This window comes from Choloepus didactylus, chromosome 14 (assembly GCF_015220235.1).
Source record: "Choloepus didactylus isolate mChoDid1 chromosome 14, mChoDid1.pri, whole genome shotgun sequence".
In the NCBI taxonomy this organism is placed as follows: Eukaryota; Metazoa; Chordata; class Mammalia; order Pilosa; family Megalonychidae; genus Choloepus; species Choloepus didactylus.
This window is the reverse complement of record NC_051320.1, coordinates 52,205,269-52,229,372: the sequence shown is the minus strand read 5'-3', so window position 1 is coordinate 52,229,372 and position 24,104 is coordinate 52,205,269. Positions and strand designations below refer to the sequence as shown.

The 24,104-nt window shown below is 40.3% G+C and overlaps 1 protein-coding gene across 1 annotated transcript in view; it reads right to left on the bottom strand.

Moving 5' to 3' along the window:
- Nucleotides 1–3,782: 3,782 nt before the first annotated feature.
- SDC2 (syndecan 2) overlaps nucleotides 3,783–24,104 on the bottom strand; it is a 114,452-nt gene continuing 94,130 nt past the window's right edge. Inside the window, exons 2-5 of the mRNA XM_037802915.1 lie at nucleotides 21,830–21,941; nucleotides 12,473–12,606; nucleotides 7,290–7,425; nucleotides 3,783–6,354 (exon numbers count right to left, since the gene is read on the bottom strand). Coding sequence (XP_037658843.1) covers nucleotides 6,191–6,354; nucleotides 7,290–7,425; nucleotides 12,473–12,606; nucleotides 21,830–21,941 — 546 coding nt within the window. The 3' untranslated portion in view covers nucleotides 3,783–6,190. The remainder of the gene's footprint in view (nucleotides 6,355–7,289; nucleotides 7,426–12,472; nucleotides 12,607–21,829; nucleotides 21,942–24,104) is intronic.

Sequence of the window (24,104 nt, the reverse complement as noted above, 5' to 3'; positions counted from 1 at the left end):
TCTGGTATTTACTTAGCAGATGCAATGAAAGAGACAAAAAACTGTGCTTTCAATGACCCCCGGACAAGGATACAAATGGAAATGTGGGAGGATTACTTGCTGTTCTGTTTGCTGATATTTTCCAATTGTAAACATAGATAATATAGATATTTCCTGAATATTCAAATAATTATTCCTCTGCCCAAGTATTTTTTTCTGTTTTAAACCAGTTAATACTGCCTGTTATTAATGACCTGATGGAAGTAGATACTTCAACATGCTTATTAATTTTCTCAAATATGAGGTCTTCATGACGTGTTCTGGGGATTTTTTGCCCCTTGCAATTGAAGATTGTGTTCCCTATTAAGCATCTGTCAAATGGCAATCCAGTCCCCTGACAGGTACTAAAGAGGGAATCTGGTAATGGTTCATCCAAAGATGGTCATACTTTGCTAGAAGGCAGACCCAAGGGCCATTCTCCTTCTCTATCCACTCACTTCCCCCACATAATCTCATCTAGTCCCACTGCTTTTAATACCATCTCTATGCGGTTCTCAACCGCATCATCGGCTGGGGTCCAGGAAGGAAAATAGAACCCCTGCCAGGTAATGCAACAGACGGAATTTAAAACCCTTGTCAGGTCAGGCAATGGAGGGGATTTAATCTGGGCAATATGTTACAAAGATGTTGGAAACGTTCTAAGGGCAAACTGGAGAGGGCGAGGTAACCCGGAGAATAGCAACAGCAGGAAGCTGCTCCCGTCCCTAGGGCTTAGACACAAAGGGAGAAAACCGGGCTCTGACAGTTTAGGAACAAAGGAAGCTTGGGTCGTGGAGGAGGGCCTACCTTGTGAGAATTCAAACCACAGAGGAGATGCACTGCTGCTGGAGATGCTGTCCAAAGCAGAGAAAGAGAGGGAAAATTACTCTGGCTTTCCCTTTCCTCCTGACCTCTAGTCTCCTAATAGTGTCTCCCATTGGTCAAACCTTTGGGGAAGCCAGTTGGCAAGGAAGCTTGGGAAATGTAGTTTGCATGGACCAGCCTTGCCACATCCCTTGCCCTAGTCTATACAAAACAGAACAAAGGAGAACAGGAAATGGATCCAAGTGCCAACAAGCAAATATGGGCACAACTACCAACTTACTATCTCCAGCTCCTCTCTGAGCTCCAGATTCTCATATTTAATTGCTTAACTGACATGTCCACTTGGATGTCTAATAGGCTTCTTGAACCTAACATGGCCCAAAAGGAACTCTTTGATTTACCAGTCAACCCTCTCCTTTTTCCTTAATATTCACCTTCTCATAGTTCACTCACTGCTCAGCCCAAAGTATAGATGTCATCTCTGGTTCCTTTCTTTCCTTACTTTCTACTCCATTTCCTATGCCCAACATCCAGCTTCTTAATAAGGCTTGTTAATTCTATTCTACCTCTAAAAACAATTCCTCTCCAGTCCTCTCCAATTCTGCTATTACCACTTTATGCCAAGCCACCACCATCTCTCCTCTATATAACTGCAGTCCCACCTACCTGGCCATGCTACCTCCACTGTGTCCCCTAGCACTGTCCAGGGTCAGGTCCTGCAGGCCTTGAGGACAAGGGTAGGGAGCAGGGACTTTATTCCAAGTGCTACAGGGGCCATTGTAGAGTTTTAAGCAAGGGAATGACATAAACTAATTTGTTTCTTAAAGAGATCAGTCTAGCTTCCTTGTGGAGATTAAATTGTAAGAGAAAAAAAGTGGAAGGACAACTAGCTACAAGGCAATTACACTTTTCGGCCCTCTTCTGTCACTCTTCCCTTTGCTCACCAGCCATCTGGCCTTCTTGCTCTTCCTCCAATATGCCAACCTTGTTCCATCTTCAGAGCCTTCCTGCAGCCTGGAATCCTCATCTCCAGATTTTAGCCTAACTCTCTCCATCATTCAGACCTCATCTTCTCAGAGATCTTTCTGGACCAGGCCATAGTAGAAATTATGGCTGCTTACAAACATCCCATCTCTCACCTCTGCACACAAGTAGAATTGTACTTCTCTGTTCTCTGGCAGTTAAGTGCAGCCATGACTTGCTTTAGCCAATGAAATGTGGGTAGAAGTGACATAAGCCACCATGTGCTTCATCACACTCTTTTCCTTCTATTAGTGACAGGCAGAGTCCCAGGTAATGGCTACTCTATCAGCCTAAGTCCTGGAGTGAGAATGACAATTATTCATAGCAGAACTCTCTGCCAACCCATGGACATGTAGCATGAACAAGGAATAAATCTCTCAAGTTTTAAGTTGCTAAGATTGTTCCTGCATATCTATTCTATCCTAATACAGTCCTCCAGTCTTTACATCAGCCTGTATTATACCCATCACTCAATCACAGAAATGACCAAACCTGATCATTTTCACTAGGCAGCCCCTTCCCGTCATACAAAAGCTCCATGAGGGCAAGGTCTCAGTCTATCAACTTCACCACTATACACCAAGCTGCTAGAAGTGTCTGGTGCATAGTCTCAGTAGGCAAGTATTTGTCGCCTGATACAAGCATATGTTGCTTGAACCTTGGTGCCTTGTTGCTTGAATGCTACTTTGCTAAAGAGACTGGAATCAATGTCTTGTGCCCAGCACATCTGAAGCACCAAGGCTGAAAGCTTCACTCTGCTATTTGTGGGTTGGAACTTTGGCTTGGGTTACACCCTTCTAGCGAATTCACAGGAAACCAAGCTGCTCCCAAAGCCACCAGGATTTCTTGTTCAGAACTGGCCCTATTAAAGACCATATGCAGAAGATAAAGAGAAATGAAACTTTAGAACCGTAGATCATGAGTGAAGTCACTCGGAGTTAGGAGGCAGAGAGGGACAATTCATTTTGATACTGTTTTTACTACTAAAAAGCAGACTCATGTTGTTCTATCCTTCTAAAAGTTTCTATGAGGATTGACTCTAATTTCCCAGAAGAATCAAGTCTCAAATCTCACTATTGTCATATTAGCACCAAAAGAAACTTAGTGATCATTCAATTCCAACTACTCCATTTATGATCTGGTTTGATTAATTTAATTGAAAAGCACTGTTGTCTGTGAGGCTTACAGCTTGGAAATTCACAGTAGAGACTTAGCACTGCTTAACAGCATTGTTTTTTTTAATCAAACATATTAAAATGTATTTTTTCCTACCACCCCATTATATATACTGTAATAAAGTTTCAGGGAAGATCCTGCTTATAAAATTAACCCTGCAATACAGTCCATTTTTAGGTTTTATACTTTTGTTCCTCACTTAAAATTTTCCCTGAAGTTACAAAATGTTTGTCAATAATATTGAAAAAATAAGCTCCAAAAGACAATAAAGTAATTATTGTGCCTGTTTTTCCATGAACCAGCACCCTTTATAGGACATATTAGTTATTTAAGGCCACTAGAGTAAGATAGTTGTGTTTTATTACTTAAGCTTCTCTCTTTAACCCAGAATTACTCTCCACAAGCAAAGACATTTGTCTAATTTGTATAAACAGGGCACATTACCAAAATACAAATTTACTACACATATGATCCAAAACTTTATCAAATTCTTAACATTAATAGATGGCAATTTCTAAAATCTTGTCTAACTTAAATTCAATTTTATTAACCAGGTCTTGATTCGAGGTTCAGGCACTAAGCACCTGCAGCTGAAACTTGAAGATAATGTGGGCTCACCCCATTTCCCCACATATGCTGAAAATGGCACAGTTTAAACACTGCAAATCCCTCAGACACAAAGCTATATTCACACAAAGGAAATCATTTACATGTGGTCAAGGAAACAGGACATTTTCACATTAGCTTTAATATTTGTATTTTACCAAAATTTTCCTGAACTCAGTAACCATGACTAACATTTTTAATAGTATTATTTACTGCATCTTAAAAAAGAAAAAAACTAGGCAGAAAAGTGAACAGTTGAAGAAAACGGGATGTCAGTCTATACAATGAGTTTTTACGTTCAGCATGACAGACTTTATTTTGGCACTTTAACAAATACTTTGCTTTACAGCAGTGACAAAATATTGCCAGAAATTTTCTTTTCCTGGCACGAATACTCCAAGCAGTTGTTATTCTATGACTTGAATTTCACTATGCTTTGCACAGTTAGAGGTATACCCGCTACATTCTTAACCTCTGTAATTGAGGGACATCGTGCGGCTTCAGAAGGTGCTATCGCTTCCTTCTAATCACTTTAAAGTGGACTGATTCTGTAAGTGATGGGACAGGGATTTGAGAATTAAGGCCATTAAGGATTGAAGTAAACATTGTTCCAAGCACTGCTTAAAAATAAACATTTAAACTGAATTCTGTGGCAATTCCAGGGAATGTTCTCTAAATGAAGCATTCATACTTTATTAAAAGTGAATATGTTGGAAAAGTTGCTGTTTTTTGCTGTCTTCTTCCTACTTTGGCAGCTCACAGTTTTTTTAAAAAAAAATTTAACGGTAAACAGAAAAAGGAAATGTTCAGTGAGAAAAAAGTACCCAGCCAGCAAGGGGACCCACATGCTTCCTTCCCTCCTCAGGGCATCCCTGCTTTCCAGCACCTCCAATCCCAGGCAGTGAGGCCCTCGTGCATTATAACGCCCAGAACCTCCCAGCCCTTGGCATCTTCCCTGGAGTGTGAACTATATAGTCTTTTGTCTGTTATAGTTCTTCAGTTAAGCTTCAAGAGAGATTTGGAGCACAGTTTCAAGGGTAAATCAATCTATGGGACTAAGCCTGAGCTATCTAGTCCAGGAAAGCCCCCTTCAGTTCTTTGGAATTTACAGTGTTAAAAGTTATTTGCAAAGGCAGGCATCTGTCTCAATATTTCCATCAACTATCCTATAAAAGTTACAATTTCGTAATTCCCTGGCAGCCTTCCAGAATCTGCACCCAAACACACACGAGATGATACATTCAGATTTCCTCTGGCCAATTCAGAAGTGATTGGTAATAAACAGCCTCATCAACGGCCTCTTTGGTCTTGATTTACAGACACTGCAGAACACGCAGAAATTAAACCCATGCCATCCTTGAGAGCAGATGGTTGTTAGCAAAGAGGAGATGTACATTTGCTTGAAAATGTACAAAATTTATAACAGTGACATTTCCAATATTAGGCCACATAATTTATTCAGTAGTTTTTATGTCCCCAAATTACAATTTATATTTATTCGTAAGACTACAAAAGTTACCACTAGAATTGTCTGTGCTTATAAAATACCAACTTTTTTTTAACTGTTATATATATATATACTCATTAACACCAGTCTGCGACGAATTACATAGAATCATAGGCACTTCAAAGGCTTAAAAAGACGTTTACAACTTAAATGCATTTTTATGAACAAAAACGGATTTTTCTTTAAATCCCTACTTGTATCCTCAAATTTCAAGAAATTAAACAAAGAAAGTGGCCAAAGGAATCTGCAGCAACTTCTCAAAATACTGTTAGCATCTTTGGGTTTGCTGAGGCTTGTCAGTAACTCACATCAAATCCTCCCAAAAGAAGATCTGATTAGATAGATATGACTAAACAGTTTTGTGGTAATAATCCAATTTTACACATTAATTTGCTATTGCAAATCTGCCCGAAGCTACCGGTAAATGATAAACAAAGTATGTGTAAAATGGATAGTCTGACACTTAAAAATTTATACAAAGTGGAGGTTAAAGTTTACATATTTGAAAATCACATATACACTAAATTATCATTATCTGAATTATCCAAAAACAAATTGCACCATGACAGCTACAAAAGGCATAGGGTTTTGTTTTGTTTTTAAGAGGACAAGGTGGGAGCAGAGGAGAAGAGGGGAACAACAGATAAATTAACAAAGTAAGACCAACTTGGTAAGAAGGTCAATCTGAGACATGCTGACAAAAATTAAACAGCTTTCATCTTCAAACCGTAGGATAAAAACAATTATATCGTATTTGCGCATATAAGTTTAAACCGATTCCATGAACATTGAAGATTTGTAGAACATAATATTTTGCCACTGCTATTCACAGAACACTGCAGATGTTAAGTTTTAATTTTATCTTGTTCTAAAGAAATACATGAAAAGTTTTAAATACAATGGGATTTTATCATTAAGGTGCCAGGATGGCTCTTTAATGAGAAAAACAAAAACCAAAGATCTTCATTATTCTATGCAAAAGCTTTATTTTTAAAAGTTCAGTGATCTCTTAAATAGAGACACTAAGTGGGAGTTTTATGCATAAAACTCCTTAGTAGGTGCCTTCTGATAAGCAGCACTAGATGGTTTGCGTTCTCCAAGATCATAGCTTCCTTCATCCTTCTTTCTCATGCGATACACCAACAGCAGGATAAGGAAAATTGCAAAGAGAAAGCCGATGACTCCACCAGCAATGACAGCTGAAACATACAAAAAGGAAGATTACTTTTAGAAGAGATTCAAGGATTGCAGAAATTAGCTTTGTCAAGCCCTATTTACACTTTACAAAAGGCTTAATTTGAAAACCCCAAAATTAAAAAAAAAAAAAAACTGGATTCAATGAAGCAACCAGGTAATTATGCAAATCTGACATTCCTCAGGAAGGTACAATACTTTCTTTGATTAGTATTAATAATATCGCTCAAAAGCCTCAGTAAGAAAAATCTGCCTGTGACCTCCACTAATTCTGTACTTTAAAATGCTTTAGTCTTTTCAGTTACTCACATTTCATATTCTAATCTTCTAATTGCTTTTTCAGTGAAAACGCAAAACATGATTTAATTGACTTAAATTTTTTAAAGAGTAAATATGGAAAAAAAGCATGCAAATTTCTTTTCTGGTTTTGGATTTGGGACTATCCTGTCAAGGATTAGGTGTTCTTAAATCTTCCAAATTTCTTCTTTTAAAATCAAATGTTAATACTTCCATCAGATAAGTTGCAATTAAAGACCGCATTCTTAACACCATGGAAATTATTTGTGTAAACTGGCCCTCCCCTTCAAATAAGATCTTTTCCTTTCCAAAATTCATTTTCATGACTCAGAGCAAGAGTGATTAAGCTTCAACATCCACCCCCTCCATCCCCACAGTTATTATAGACCAAGTCATATCTTAAACTTCCCTTTTTTGGGCTACCCCCATGCCAACCATGCAATGGCTTATCAAGGGATAAGGCTGAGAGAGTTGACAGAAAATAAAGACAATATTTGCCTAACCTCTGGAATGAAGGGCCCTCAAGACTGCTTTCAGTAGGAAAGTGCCATTCAGCAAGCTTTGCGTACACCTGAGTATCACTCGGACAAACAGAGGCTGATACAGGGACTGATCCCACATACCCCTCCCTCCCATGCCTCACCTGCCAGGACTTCTGTTCGTTTGAAAAGATTGTCCGAGTGCTTCTCAGTATACACATTTGCATCCTCTTCAGCTGGGTCCATTTTCCTTTCTGAGTCAGAGAGGTGAACTTTCTCCTTATCAATTTCTTCAGGTGACTGGTATGGGAAAAATTATATGGATTTTAAAAACTGTGCTGGAAATGTGGAATAAAAAATGAGTATGAGCCAGAGTTCCTTTTTTTTCATAGAAGGAGATTAGGAAATAATTGGAATAATTGCTTTGTGTGATGTTTATACCAATGGGTGAGTCCCATGTGAAGTCATGTGGTTCAAGGTTTTGTGTAACACATATCATACAAGTAAGCAAGATAAATATTTAGTGCATGTATGATAATCCTAATGACATGCTAGGCTGTTTAGTAGACATGTCATAAGATCTCTTCTCAAGCACTTCCAATTTTAGGCAAACCAATAGCATTGCCCAATTATCCTTACTCCTTCATCTCATTAATGCACATGGCTCTGCTAACGACAGCGTCCTTTCAAGCATTCTCTCCAAGGTGTGCTCCCACATCTGCTGAGTTCCTCCTACTCCTGCTCTGTGGGAGCAGCCCGAGACCTCATTCTTTCCTGCACCTATTACTCCCTCTTACATCTTCAGAAACCCTAAACTAGGACGTCAGGTAGCCTAGGATCTGCAACTGACAAATTTGCTGGACTTCAGTTTCCTGATCTGTCAACTGAAGGGCACTCTAAGGGCCTTAGACATTCTACAATTCTAAAGTATAAACCTATGGTAGTAACTCTCATAGCATCCTCTTTAGTCAGCAGTATTACTGCCTAGCCAGTAGCCCAAGGGTCATTAACCCTTGGCTGCACCACCTTTAATACTACTTGTCAAGAGTATAAAGCAACTTTCCTATTTCCATCAATGGTATTCCTATTCTTCTGGGCCCCCATATTTACTATTTTGGCACATTTCAAAGGCTTTTTTGCTTCATAATCCTATCAAATTGCCTTTTCACCATCTTTCTCAAATTAAGCTCCTTCTTTGGAGGCTCATTTCCCAAGCCTTGTTCAGGACTTTATCACATTACACCCAGGCTCCTGTGACAATCTCATAACTGCTGGTGTTGGTTGCCTTCCAATCCATCCCCTCCCCTGCCCAGCCCACCACTTATTCCCTAGCGGAAACCCCTACAGGCTATATCCACCTTGCCTTTTACTTACCAAAGTTGACTCTTAACATCTGTGCCTTCTTTTATACAGTTCTTCTAACCCCAATCCAAAGTTTTTACTTTTTTCATTGTCCATTTGTCCTCAGTGAAGCCCTCCTGATCACCACCTTCTAAAACCCCAGAACACTCTGCAGTTTACCGCACCAACACATAAACCACCCATCTTGTATTCAGCACCAAGGCTAGCAATCTTGGGCGAAAGACCCAAGGTAATAGCAATAGCTCTCAAACCCTGGCTAAAATCTGAATCAACTAAAATGCCTGAAAAAGAGGGGGTAGGGGTAGGGGTGAAGGGGAGGGGCAGCGTTCTACCACTAAAGATTCTTTAGTCTGGGATAGGGATCTGTCTTTGACTTATTTATTGCTTAAAGCTTAAAGCTTCCAGACAATTTCATGGTTTGAGAACCAGTTAGAGAACTTCAATTCAAATATGCTACCTATTCTCTACCAGGTTGAAGTTCTTGTTGGCCAACACAATTGATCAAAAGCACTGTCAACTCCATTGGGCCATAAATACTGTAGGTAATAATCCTTTCTAGCACTACTACCCTCCTAAGAATATCTAACTATCTATAGTAGGACTCTACTGGGCATTTCACTAATTAAGTCTATAGGGTTAAAGAATGTAAGAAGAAAGGAATTCACCTTCTTGATGTGCCTTAAGGTCAATCTCATTGCTAGGAAGGACCACAAGTTAGGACCAGGTGGATCCATTTGAACTACAGGTCAATGGGTCTTTGCCTCATGAACAGAACACTAGGCTCCCACTGAAAATTTTTGTGGGATAAATTGTCAGAAAGAATGACTGTCTTACTTTCTCCACTCTCAAGAAACCTTTACTCCCTTAAACGCAACCTAACAGAATTTAAAAGAAACAGGACCATAGAGAATTTATCTCTTCACCGCTGTACAATATGCATCCACAATTCCATTGCTCTCTATATTACTGTGATAGAGGACAATATGATAGATCTTCCCAGGCCTTCAATTACCAAAGTAAAGTGGAAAAGAGAGCTCATGGACAATATTTTGCCTGTTACCTCCCTTCTTGTCAGGGAAAGCCCATCATTAATTGGCTGCCTGGTGGAAGGACAGACAACTCAACAGATGTGGAAACTTATTATTCAGATTCTAATCTACAAACCTTTTCATTGCTCATTAGCACTGTTATTAGAGGTTGGGAAAGAGAAAACTCAAGTGGATACTCAGGTTTGTGGACAAAGGAAAGAGCTAAGCAGGTTCTGGTGGGGAACAGGGTAGATATACATAGTTATTAGAGACAGAGTTTAACTTATTCTTGCCATCTTTGTTTCATATTATGGAAAATCACACGATTTCACTTCAGGTTTACTGAGTCCCTAAAATCATTTGCAAAAATTCTTGACACTGTTTAGTTCCTTCTGCTTCAGCTTCTGATCCACTGGCTAGTAGAAGCTTGATTTCCATGGGTCTTTGGGTGTGGGAACAGAAGGTCTCTGCAGAACTGTGGCTGCCATGCACTTCAATGAATGGTCCACCAATACACAAATTAAGTCCTAACCCCAAGGTGCTCTGGATGCACATTCATTTTTTAAATTGAGAAGTTTTATTGTAGGGTAGCAGAGATTTTATTAAGAGGAAATCATCCCACAACAAAGAACTCATCTGAAACACCTTTACTTTTGTTTATATGTGCAAAGGGAAATTATAAAAAGGCAGCACAGATGATTAAATGAAGCCAATTAAAGATCCGTTAGATACATGTCTGGTTATTTGGATGCCTGGAAATGTAATGGAAGTAATAGGCTATGAGCAATGTCCTACTTAAACAGATAACTGTGTTCTTTTTCTTTATCACATAAATTTACAACAAACTAGACAGAATATCTACAAAGTGACACTAATGCCACCACGAGACCCATTCAAAAGCAAAATCTACATTATTTATTCCAGAGGCAATGTTTAATTCAGCTGTACCATGTAACTGCAATATGGAAAATTTAATGTTATTCATTATCAATGTTATCATTATCAGGACCTAGAACATTTCTTGACACATAGTAGCACTCAATAAATCTCCCATGAATGGATCATTTTTTTTTATTCTTACATTGAACACAAATACTACTAGGGACACAAATATATTTAAATGTTTGGAGATCTTTAATTTCTAGGCTCATCTGTCAAATGTCTATCTTTTCATCTTGATCTGATGCCATTAATTCCTTAAAATCAATTTCAAAAAACAATCAATTTTCAATCTGTTATTTTCAACACACCAGAACTCTAGGTCAAATTAGGTTTTGCTTAGGAGAGATACAACTCTTTATCATGAGTGTCCAAAACTCACCCAGGAGGATTTCTTGTCTCAATCTAGCAAGTCCTAGTGGTCACTGGCTTCAAGAGACTCAGCCATGACAGGTAGCTTTCATGACAGGTAGTCTTTCATGTCAGGATGGCCACACTGGGTAACTGTGCCCCACAAACCCTGAGGCGTTTGGCCAATCTACCATAAATTGAACTTGTTACTTTTTATTTCTTGCCCTTTCCCTTCTTCTTCCATTTATTCAGCTTACACATTTACTGAGCAGCTACCATTCATGGAGCCAGGACATGCTAGAACGTCTGCCTCAGTCCTCAGGGAGCTTCTCCATGCTTTCCTATCACCTGGCCTGTGAAGTCAGTCTGTCACTAACAGTAATTGACCCTTCTCAGCCCGCAGAGAGCACTCCAGTCCAGAGATGACATCCTGGTTGCTTCAAACCTGCAGAAACCCATCCAGCTCTGCCCTTCACCATCCTGGCCACATACCCTAGGAGGACCAAGGAGGGGGAGAAAGAACAAAGCACTCTGGTAAGGGAAAGAAATTGAAAGGGTAGAAAGTCCACATATGTTCCTTCCTGCAGAGGGATGCTTCTCTTTCCAAGAAGGCCTGGCACTACCTTCATGACACAGCCTTCCACATCCTGTCTGCTGATGCAGCTTGGCAGCATCTCCAAGACAGGGTGAGCTCCAAAAGGGGGCACTTCTGTTCCTAAGTTTCCACAAGCAGCGTGTTACCCCAGAACCATCTACAAAGTCTGCCATTGTTGTTATTACATGTGCTCAATGAACAACTGGTGAATCAGCTTGGTCTCTACTGCTCCACCAAATTCAAGGCTGACAATGCTTTACTAGGTCTCAGGTACTCAGGCTACGTGCACTCATGTTTAATTTTCTCAACAACCCATTTGGAATGTGCTAAGAAACTTGACCAGATCCAGGATTTGAAATCTATGCCTTCTTCAGACTTTAATATGCATTTTTTTTTTACTTGAATAGCTTATCTATTAGCAGATAGGTCAGCAAACAGCAATATTCTGCTAATCCAGGACAAAATCATGAGTCATTTTTTCATTAGCTAGTAGTTTTGTTCTGTTCTAAAACTAAACACCTTATTCTTAATAAAAGTAAGCTCTCAAAAATGAGTATGTATAGATATGCCAAAATTCATCATCATCAACTGAAAAAGTTCAAAGTTTATATACTACTGATGATGGACCTGAGACTGAGAAATGATTTGAGATGGGTTGCCATCTCAGGATGTGAATTCGAGCATCTTTATTTCATAACTTGTTTGAGTATATGTAAAGTTCACAGTGTTTTAACTTAAAATATCCTTTATGAAACAAAAACAAATTTTCTTGGCTTAAGTCAATTAAACTGAAAAAGCTTTGCTTCTTAGCTGGGCTGTGAGTTTCTTCAAAAGGAGCACTATGTAAATATATTTTTATATAAGCTAGGCTTGGGTGATAAAAGCAGTAGGTGGGTAAATATCAAAACGATCATAAAGAATAAGGAAGAACTATTTACAATAACACAATGAAAAGACCATTTGCCCTTATGCGTTTTTAAAAGGGTCCTTTTAAAAGGACTATTCTGTACAATTAAAAAAGAGAAGTGTTTACAATAGCCTGATAATGTACGTATTGCAAAACAAAACATACCTTCGTCTGAGCAGGTATCTTGTTCTGTATTTTCAGTGTCGTAGTTTCCACTTTTGGTGCAGCACTAGTAAACGGTATCTTTGGAAGTGTTCGAGATGTTGTCATCTCTGGACTCTCTACGTCCTCATCACCTCCTGAAAAAATAAGCAAAGATGAGTAAAGGATGTGAATCATGATGCAGATGTGTACATTACCAGACAATATCGTCTAATGTTGATACTTGACAGAGCCATATTCTCTCAAAATATTTGCTCAAGAATTCAATAGAAATCTTCCTTCAGTATTCACTGCAATGAAGAAGGAATTATAAAGGGGATCTTGGGGTAGCCTGGCAATTTTTTTCTATAAAATTCTTATCCTGAACACTCTCAATTAGCCCCTCTTTCACTTCTATGTTCAGTTTCTCTGGTTAATGAGATTTCTTCCCATCTACACCAAAACTTGCTCCATTTTCTGTTTTGAAAACACAACAAAACAATAAACAGAAAAGCCTCCCATAGCTGATCTTCTATCTCATGCTAGCTAATACCCTCTCCTTCCCTTTTTAGAGCCAAAGTTTTCCAGTTTGTGGACCCTCACTAGGTCCTTCCCTCACCATCTACTCCTCTCCCTGCTCTACTCTGTCCAGTTGGACTGCCCCTGTCAGCTGACCACTGGTATTTCCTGTTAAAGTCACCAATGTCCTCCATGTTGCCAGATCCAATGGCATTTCTCAGAGTGGTCCTTGTCAACGAAACCTCCTAGCACTACTATACACCACTATCTACCACCTCCTTCTTGATTCATTGTCTTTCTTTGGGCTGCTATGACTTCCCGGCTTCCTCCTCACCTCTCTGGCTATTTTTAAGTCTCCTTTGCAGGCTCATCCCCTTCTACCTGGACACAAAATATCAAGAGTTCCTTAAAGTTGAGGCCTAGGCCTCTTCTTACTCTATACTTTCTCCCTCACCTGTGCCCATGGCTTAAATTACCATCTAAAAACAGATGACACCTAAATTTACATGTATGGATTATATCACCCTTCTAAAATTCAGACCCATATATCCAATGGCCTACTTTAAGTTTTCACTTGAATGTCTCAAAGGCTCTACACTCCTCTAACACATCCAAAACAGAACTCATGATCTCCATCTCTCTCCCTGATAAACCTGGTTCTCTCCCTATGTTCCCTTCTGTTCCTTTATAACAGAAATCTAACTTCCTCTTCCTTATCTCTAAATCAAATCCATCACCCAGTTCTGTTGATTTCATCTTCTTACTATCTTGCCACTTTTAGCAGCTATCTACAGCTCCAATGCTACCACACTAATTCAAATCGCTGTAATCTTTCCATGAAATACCATAACTCCCTTTTTCCTAATAGACCCTTTTGGTCTGTGTGCTGGTTTGTGTATATTATGTCCCCCAGAAAAAAACATATTCTTTAATGCAATCTGGTGGGGGCAGATCGATTAATCTTTTTGATTAGGGTATGACGTCTTGATTGGATGTTTCCATGGAGATTTGACCCCAATCATTCAGGGTAGGTCTTGATTAGTTTACTAGAATCCTTTAAAGGGAGCTTGCACAGAGAGCAGAGAGACAAAAATGCCCTGGGATATGCTAAGCCAGGAGACCCAGATGCTTGGAGATGCCTAGAGATGCTAGCCCAGAGTTTGCTCTGGAGAACCTAAGAGAGACAAGCCCAGAGACATTTTGGAGAAAGCCATTTCGAAACACAACCTGGGAACAAAGGAACAGCAAACACCAGCCACATCCCAGCTGACAGAGGTGTTCTGGACACCAATGGCCATTCTTCAGTGAAGGTATTCTCTTCTTGATGCCTTAGTTTGGACACTCTTATGGCCTTAGAACTTTAAATCTGTACCTGAATAAACCCCCTTTATAAAAGCCAATCCATTTCTGGTATTTTGCATAACTGCAGCATTAGCAAACCGGAACAGTTTGCTATCCACAAAGTGGCTGTGACTCAGTCATCCTCATTTAAAACTCTTATAATGGTACCCCCTGCTCTTGGGATGAATACAAAATGCCTCAGCACACCTTGTATGGTCTGGCCCCAGCCTACCTTCCCAGCTTCCTCGAGTACCATTTTCCCTGTTCTTCCCATGCTCAAGCCATGGTCTCCCTGATCTCTCTGCCAGAAGTCCTCACCTAGTTAATTCCTAATTCTCCTCCAGACCTCGGCACCAAGTTCATTCCTCAGGAAAAGCCCCATCCAACCCCTCCATATTAGGTCAGCATCTTCCATTAAATGGTTTTTAGCCCATCTTTCTTCCCCTAATGGCATTTACCACAAGTTTGTCATCATGTGTTTATTTGTATAACTACTGATTAAAGTCTCCCCATTATACTGGAAACTCACCAAGTAAAGGGGTTGCATCTGTTCTGCTCCCTGAGCACCTAACACCATGCCTAGTACATAACAGGCTCTGATCAATATTGGTTCAATGAGTAACCAACCGGTAACTTTCCACCCGGGCACCATTATTTGTCTTTTTACCAGAATAGCATTCAAGAATTTTTGACATTCAAATACAGCATTCTTTTAAAGTTGATCATTCGTCAAATTTACAAAAACTCAAACAAAATTAAACTCACCTGCTTTCCCAAGAGCTCTTTTGACTGCCTTGGATAAATGCCTCCAAAATGCTCAACCAAAAGAAAATGGATATTTTTTACAGAATCATATTACTGTAATAAGCAGTTCAGAAAGAGGTAACAGTATTGGAAACAGCAAGATGGCTATTACTGTGGCTAATTTTTTAATGTAACAACTGCCTCTAACTTCAGAACACATATAACTCATATAGAGAAGAAATGGCAGGGCATATTGGAAAAAACACAGGACTTAGAATTAAAGCAAACAAACAAAGAAACCTAGTACTAGTTTCGGCATTTATTAGTTCTGTGTTATTGACAAGGAATACTTGAGTCTCAATTTCTTCACATGTAAAATGGGTGTTCCAGTTTGCTAATGCTGCCATTTTGCAAAACACCAGAAATGGATTGGCTTTTATAAAGCGGTTTATTTGGTTACAAAGTTACAGTCTTAAGGCTATTAAGTGTCCAAGATAAGGCATCAACTATAGGGTACCTTCACTGGAGAAACACCATTGGCACCCGGAAAACCTCTGTTAACTGGGAAGGCATGTGGCTGGTGTCTACTTGCTCCCAGGTTGTGTTTCAAAATGGCATTCTCCAAAATGTCAGTGTCAGCTTTCAACGGCCATCTTCAAAATGTCTCTCTAAGCTGCTCTGAGTTCCTTCTGTTTGTCAGCTCTTTTATATGGCTCCAGTGATTTAATTCAGACCACCCTGAATGGGTGGGGTAACACCTCCATGGATATTATCCAATCAAAGGTCTTGCCCACAGTTGATTGAGTCACATTTCCATGGAAACACTCAATCAATAGGTTCCAACCTAATCAACACTAATACATCTGCCCCCACAAGGTTGCATCAAAGAACATGGCATTTTGGTGGACATAATACATCTAAACCAGCACAGTGGGGTTAATAGTAACTAATTCTCAGATGCTCAAATGGGATAAATACTTGAAAGCATTCTGTACAGATAAAATGTTATGCACGTGTATGTCAGTAATAGCAGCTCCAGAAATACACTGCTCTTTTATATTAGCCTACCTGATTTTTCTTCAAAATATTACATATAATATGCTTGATTTGTTCTTACAATCAATTATTTCCTTGCAAAGAATAAAATTTCAAAGACAAATGAAAAACTTAGGGCTTGCAAGACCCTCTTGGTTCATAGTAGTTGCAAATATCAGTCACAAGCCAGGGGTGTAGAGAATCTGTTGTAAGAAAGAAGAGATTTGTAAAGTAAAAAATTCCCTCAAGATAGCATCTTAACTCTAAGTTAGCATCTTAACTCTCTAAGTTAGTATCTCTCAAGATAGCATCTCTAACTTAGCATCTTAACTCAGAGAAAGATGAGTAATCTACCTCTGAAAGGTGACTCTTTCCTGACTTTCAGCTCACACTGTTTTCTCTGCCTGGAATATGCTCCCCCAGCTCATTTCCTCCTAGGAAACTCCTTCTAATACTATCATGTCCAGCATCCATGTCATCCACTCCCTGAAGCCTTCCTTGATCTCTTCATTGCAAAACTTTCCACTGCTATTGCTTCTCTTCTTTTTTAAATAAAATTTTCTTCTACTTATAAAAAGAATATATTTTCACATAAAACTCTGAAACCCAGAAATACATTAAAAAAATAAGATGATGCCACTACCAGAGAAAGCACTGCTATTTTTGCTTGTTTTATTTACCAAAGTATCCTCAGCATTGTTCTCCCATGTAGTGGGTGGTTAATAAATATTTGTTGAATTAATAAATATCATTCTTATCTTTTCACCTTCTAATGAGTTTTTCATTTCTAGCACAGTAGTTGTACTCTCTAAGATCTCTTGTACCTTCAGGATATTCTATTTTTATAGCATTCGGTTCCTGTTTTACCATAAAAACATCTCTGAGTTTAATAATAACTTTTCCTCTAAGTTGTCTTCTCTTTGTGAGTTTCTGTCCTCTCCTAATTTTTTTGGAGGGGTGGGGTCTTCTATCTTTCATGTCACAAGTTTTTCATAAGTGTTTGGGAAGCACTAGTTGTCTTTTTATATTTAAGAAAGAAAAACTAAAAAAGTCAGCTACAAGATCTGCACAGATGGGAGATGTTTGCCAAATGTGGGAATCATCAGTTAAGATAAAGTTGTGTGTTTTGTTGGAGAACTCCCAAGGCCAATTTCAATGAGTCATTTCTTGTGAGTTGATCCAATTCCCCAGAGGGAAGCCTCCCAACCTGCTACTCAGAAGGTAGAGCCAGACTGCCAACATTCTGGAAACCAATTAGAAGACAACTGGGGATGTCTTAGAATTATGTAACACTTATTCTCCATGTTTCCAATATGGTGTCTGTGCTGGTTTTGATGTATCATGTGCCCCAAAATGCCATTATCTTTGATGCAGTCTTGTGTGGGCAGGAAAGTATTGGTGTTGATTGGGTTGGAGACTTTTGATTGGATGTTTCTGTGGAGATGTGATCACTCAACTGTGGGCAAGATCTTTCACTGGATAATTTCCATGGAGGTGTGGCCCCGCCCATTCAGCATGGGCCTTGATTGGTTTACTAGAGCACTATATAAGCTCAGACAGGAGTGAGCTTGCTACAGCCAAGAGGGACACTTTGAAGAATGCACAGGAGCTGAGAGAGTTGCTGCAGAGGAGAGACAGTCTGAAGACAGCCATTGAAAGCAGACTTTTACTCTGGAGAAGTTAAGAGAGGAAAAACGTCCCAAGAGCAACTAAGAGTGACATTTTTGAGGAACTGCAGCCTCGAGAGGAATGTCCTGGGAGAAAGTCATTTTGAAAGCAGAACTCTGGAGCAGATGCCAGCTATGTGCCTTCCTAGCTAACAGAGGTTTTCCAGACACCACTGGCCATCCTCCAGTGAAGGTACCCAATTGCTGATGACCTACCTGCCTTGGACACTTGATGGTCTTAAGACTGTAACTTTGTAATCAAATAAACTCCCTTTATAAAAGCTGATCCATTTCTGGTGTTTTGCATTCCAGTAGTATTAGCAAAGTAGAACAGTACTCCCAGTCCCATCTGTGCCTGGTGCCCCCCAGTCCAGATACTCTGTGTTTTAGCCTCTCCAGATAGTAAACCTCCAGTTTTCCTCTGAGGTCAAGGACTATCAGTCTCTTTGCTGCATGATGGAGGGAAGGAATCTGGCAATCTGATTGCTTCTTACAAGGACTTTCAACCAATTTTCCTGCATTTTGCTCCACTTTCACCCTATCACAGCCACCAATTCCTGGGTTCCAAGGGAATTTTCTGCTGTGGAATCAGGTTGCTTCCTGGCTCCCCCACTGCTGGCTAACTCAGCCTTCTCATGTCTGCCAAACCTGTTACTATTAGCCCATCTGCTTTCCAGCTTTCAAAACACTGTGGCTTTTGTATCCTCTACTGATTTGTTTGTCCTCGTGAGTTTACGCCCAATTCCTTTATTGTCCATTTAGTGGGGTATCAGGAAGTACATATATTCAATCTGCTGTCTTTATCCGAAAGTCTATATTCAAGTCTCAAATTTTTGTCACATGGTACTTTTCTCTGCAATGGTACCCATCTCATTCTATTACAATTATCTCCAGCCATTTCCTTCTAGTTCACTCACTCTTCAACTGGATAGCTTGGTGGGAGTCAGGACAGAAGGAAGACTGGCCGAAACCCTGGGGGATCCCAGTGTCTCCAGCTAGAATTGGGCATCAGGTAGGCAGGGCTTCTAACTCCAGAACTGTTTGGTGACATAAGCAACAGTATAGCAAAGGACTGGAATGGGATGCCATCTCAAGCCCAACTCCCTGGTCCCTACCCCAGCTCATCATATCCAACTGGGTGACCTGGGGCAACTTACTGAAGGTCTCTGTGCCTCGGGTTTTCTCATGTGAAAAATGGAGATAAGAACAGAACCTATGTTCTGCTGTAAGGACATGTTACAAGGATTAGAACAGTGACTGACACATTATAAGTACTCCACAAATTTTGTTACAACTACTGCTGCCTGAAAACTAATAACGTCTCCAGCACAGTGCGAGATTCCCAAAGTCAAGAACCCTCCACTTCTTTGTAGTAATGATCAGCGCAAGGCTAGAGCCACAGCTGGAGCAATACGGGGCCAAATTTAAGCCTCAGCCCAATCTAAGGCAGGAGATCAAGATGGTTTGTTTGTTTACTCTAAATTAAACTTAAGGACAATCTTGGCAAAAGTCAGCAAAATGACTTGGACAACATCCACAGATTCCTTCCAATTCTTGGATTCTAAGATCTGTGAAATGGGGACAAAAAGTGTCCATACTTATTTCCTGCAACATTTTGAAGATGAGAGTTACAAAGCACTTTTGAAGTGCTGAGAAAAAAAGAGAGGTGCCATGAGTGGAACATATTAATAGAGTTACGTGCTACGGAGAATAACTCTTCTCACACTTGTTCTGTGTATGTGATATATATCACTCTCCCAAGAATAACCAGGACTATTTTTACATTAGGGTTGCATTGTAAGCTCATTGTTAGTAGGTCAGCCACTACCTCTCTTGTCTTTCTCAGATTTGCTGTTTTTCAACTTAGAACACTTGCTCTTATATGGCTAGATCTCTACCCAAGATACAAGTGATTTTCATTTTTTCTGGATCATTCTGAAGCCCAGGCCAATCTGATCATTAGATATTGACCATGATTCAACATTCAGCATAATTTTTTACCATCTATTGAACTACAATGAAAACCCAGAGCAAGAAGGGTCATGGATAAGAATTTCCTGGCATCTTTTTGACCACAAATTCCTGTTTTGCCCATTAATTAAATATATGCCCAAGCTCTTCCTATCTCTCAGCTTCTTGGGAGCCATTCTTGGCTCAGGTGAAACATTTCCAAGTATGGTAGATTGTAAAAAGTGACCAGAATCCTTTATTCCTCCTTGTGTCCAATGTGACTTTGTAGCTCCTTCCATTCAAAGGTTGAGTCTAGACTAATCTTATGATTTGCTTTGGCAACAGAATGTGATGATGTGCCAATTCTAAACCTAGACTTCAAGAGGCTTTGCACACTTCTGCTTGATCTCTTTGAATCTCTGCCTCCTCTTTGTGAACACACATCAACTTGCCAAAGGAGGAGAGGCACTGTGGACCAGAGCTGAGTCAGCCCAGTTGCCCCAGAGATATAACAGAGCCTGGCCAAGATCAACAAAGCTGCACAGCCAACCTATAGCTGACCACTGAACACAGGAGGGAGCCCAACGAGCACAGCTTAAATCACCAATCTGCAGAATAATTAACTGAATAAATGATTGTTGTTTAAACCACTAAGGTTTTTTTTATTCAGAACAGGAAGATTTATGGATATTAAATATATTTTAAAGATTTTTTTCATAAAATGGTAACATGCTCACTATTTATAACAGTTGGTCACACCTATATGTTTTGACAAAATGATTTTGTCATGGGTTGTAGTTATCAGGCTCACTCCTACTAAAGTACAAGCCCCTTGAGGTCAGGGACTCTTTCTTTGCTGCTGCACACCCACCCCACCCACCCTCCGCCACAGGCACAGAGTATCCAGCACACTAGCTTCTATGAACTAGATGCTCAGTAATAATTCATTAATTTAAATTTAACTAAGCAAGATTAGGAAAGGCTGGCTTGAAAAAGAGCCTCAGATCTCCTTAAGACAAGATGCTGGAATTGGCTTATGAGGGAGGGTTGGGTTTCTGTGTTTGGCAGTAATATTGGTACAGACGGAGACCAACGTAGTAGAGACATAGTCTAGGAATTACAGGAATTACTAGAAGCATTAAGGGTGGAGAACTCCTCAGGAGTTACCTGTCATGTTGCTTCCAGAAAGCTTGAGCAGTTGGGGATTTCCATTTTTATTATATTTTTTGATTCTTTGAACAAAAGACAAAATCCCATTGGTAAACAGATATCCTCAGCAAGAAGTGTGAGGATCTAGTGAAGTCTTCACTAGCAGTCAGCATCCCAGGCTGATCCCAGGGGCATCCTTCTCAACATTTCTCTTTACTTTTTTCAGAACAAGAGAGATATCTGTAAGCCAGCAACTGAGGATTCAACACAATATTTGGATATCCGGTAAGTGTCAGGCCTCAGGCTGTTTCAGAAGGAGGATGGTATTCTCACATAACATTCCCCTCTCTGGGTGGTGCAGGTAATTCATTTAAGTCACTAAGTTTTGGGGTGGTTTGTTATGCACCATCACTGTGGTAATTGTGGATACATCAATGGAGTTAGGGATATCATTATACAATCGTTTTTCTTGGATGCTACATTTTCCTATCTATTTTTCAGCAATACTCTAGGAATAAGAAAAGACAACTTCTTGGTTTCACTATTATCTTTAACAAAGGGTAGGGAGTTTTATGAAAAGAATGTTTGAGAGATTTCTTTTACAGATGATTTCCACAACATCACTCTGAAAGCCTTAATAATAAAATTAAAAGCTAAATTTGATTAGCACCAAACTCTTAAGAGCTTTAGATATGTCATCTCCTTTAATCTTCACAACCACCCTGTGTTAAAAGGGACTATTATTACTTTCCATTTCACAAATGAGGAACCTGAGGCTCAGTGAGGTTAAATAAACCCCCCCAAGATCTCAACAGCTATTAAGTGGCAGAGCTGGAATTCCCACCCAGGCATCTAACTCCACAGACCAGGATCTCAACCACGGCACGTCCTGCCCGTCTCCAAAGTAAATTCCAGTAAAATACATGTGAGTGTGCATGGAGAATGGAGGTGAGTGTTCAGAAGTCAAGGGCCTTACCCGAGCCTGATGCAGAAGCATAGTCATCATCATCAATAGGATACACTCCCGAAGCGTCTTCAATGGAGCTGTTGTCAAGGTACATGTCCTTGTCGGACGTCAGCTGTGCTCTCTGAGAAAGGAAGGAGAAGAGATTCAGGGTGGTGAGAGACTAAGAAAAGCTTACCCTGTGGGGTCCGAGTCCCACCTCTCCTCTATTCTTCTAAATCCACATTTCTCACCATATCCTTCTTCAGGACACCCTGACAACTTGAATTAAGTCAAGAGCTGCCTAAAGACAGAAGTCCTTGAGGGGAGCCCATGTATGCAGCCTAATGTCGTAGAATGAAGACAGTTTGGAGACACAAGCACCTTCCTGGGCTTATTTCACTAAATTTCACTAAACCTGTTTGAGTTTCAGTTGTCCTAGTGCTACTTATAAACCATCTTGTTGCCACAAAGTCACTGCGAGATTTCCTTCCTGGGAATGCTACAAAATGGAACGCGGGCTGGATCATCACCCAGGGATCCATCGAGGCCCACCAAATGCTCACAGGCTGGCAATGCTCGGGCTTCCTCACCACAGACGAGGGCTCCCCAGTGCCCTGAGCAGTCCAGAGCTTTCTGCCATGGCCCACAGCGCTGCCGAGGCCAGGCATGGCCCTCCACTTGGAGCAGGACACGTGTGGCTCATCTGACAAGGACAGAAACCCACTGTGCGCCTGCATCTAGGGCTCTTTGGCTTAGCAGAGCCTTAATGACAAATACAGATAAACCCACAAGAGCATATTCTTTTTATATTATTGGCGCATGGTAAAAGCAAATCACACACTTAATATGGAGAGGGATCATTTGCTAAGTGTACCAGTTCCACAGCTTCTTAGCTATTCAATAAGAGGTTTAGGATAAAATTCAACCTAATCCTGCCAAAAGAGTAACACTCATGAGCTGGAGGCAAAGGAGAAGTATAAGTTCTTTAAAAATGGGTTTAGTAAATCGATACTTAACACCAGAAGTCATGAAAGTCCAGAAACAAATAAAGCAGACCATCAGCTTCTAAACAACATTTGTGTTTGGAAACAGACAACAATCGTATTATCCTGTTTTTAAAAATCACATTGATTGCTTGTCCCTAACAGGCACTATAAAAAATGTTCTCACTACATTGGCTTTCAATAGATTTCCTCTTAAAATAAAACTTTCTGTCCCAGCAGCAGCTTTGACTGGAACCTTCCTAGGAGGACACACAGGTCCAGCTCTCAGTAACAGTCTCTCTTTATTCCCTCAGGTTTCAGTGTCTGCCTAGAGAGGCTGAGGGATTTTAAACCCGATCCTACATTCTCCAGAAGCTTTCAGTACCAACGACAAAAAAGTATGGGAACCCATTTTGTTTGAGCTATCACGCTGGCATATTCTGAGAACTGAAACGCTGGGGACTGGTTTTCTGGTGGCCTGGCTTACAGGCATCAAGTTACCAGCCTGAGCCAAGAGCGTGCTGCAACTTTGCTGCCAGAAGGGTCAGAGCTTCACTCTGCATTCTGAGGCAGTCCTGCATGACACTGGCTTCCAATGCTCTCACCATTCCAGGCTGTAATTCCCCAAGCTCGTGAGCCCTGTCAGGAGCTGACCCTTGTTGGACTCTCAGCTCCTTTGAGGGTTAGGATTGCATCTCCTGCATCCCTTTTTTTTTTTTCTTCAATTTCCATCTTTAGAAAAAATTGTGGTAAAATATATTTAACAAAAATGCCATTTTAACAACTTTTAAGTGCACATTTCAGTAACATTAAATTATATTCAGAGTGTTGTGCAACATCACCACTCTCTATTCCTCAAAATTTTCATTGCCCCAAACAAAAACTTTGTACCCATGAAGCAATAACTGCCTATCCCACTACCCTCTGCCCCTGGTGTTGCGGATTGAATCATGCCCCCCACAAAAGGCATAGTCAGGTCCCAATCCCTGGTCCTGTGGGTGTGAACCCATTTGTAAATAGGACCTTTGAAGATGTTACTAGTTAAGGTGTGGCCCACACTGAATGAGGGTGGGCCGTAACCCAATATGGCTGACATCCTAATAAGCAAAAGAAATTGGACATGGAAAGAGAGGCCGTGGGGAACAGCCAGAAGCTGGAATTCAATGCAACCTGCAAAAGAAAGAAGACGCTGCCACCAAGTGCATTGCCATGTAAAAGATAAAAATAAGGAACCCCCCAAATTGCCAGCCAGCCAGAGGATACCCACCCAGGGAGGAAGCAAGCCTTCCAGCCTCTGAAACCGGGAGCCAATAAATTCCGTT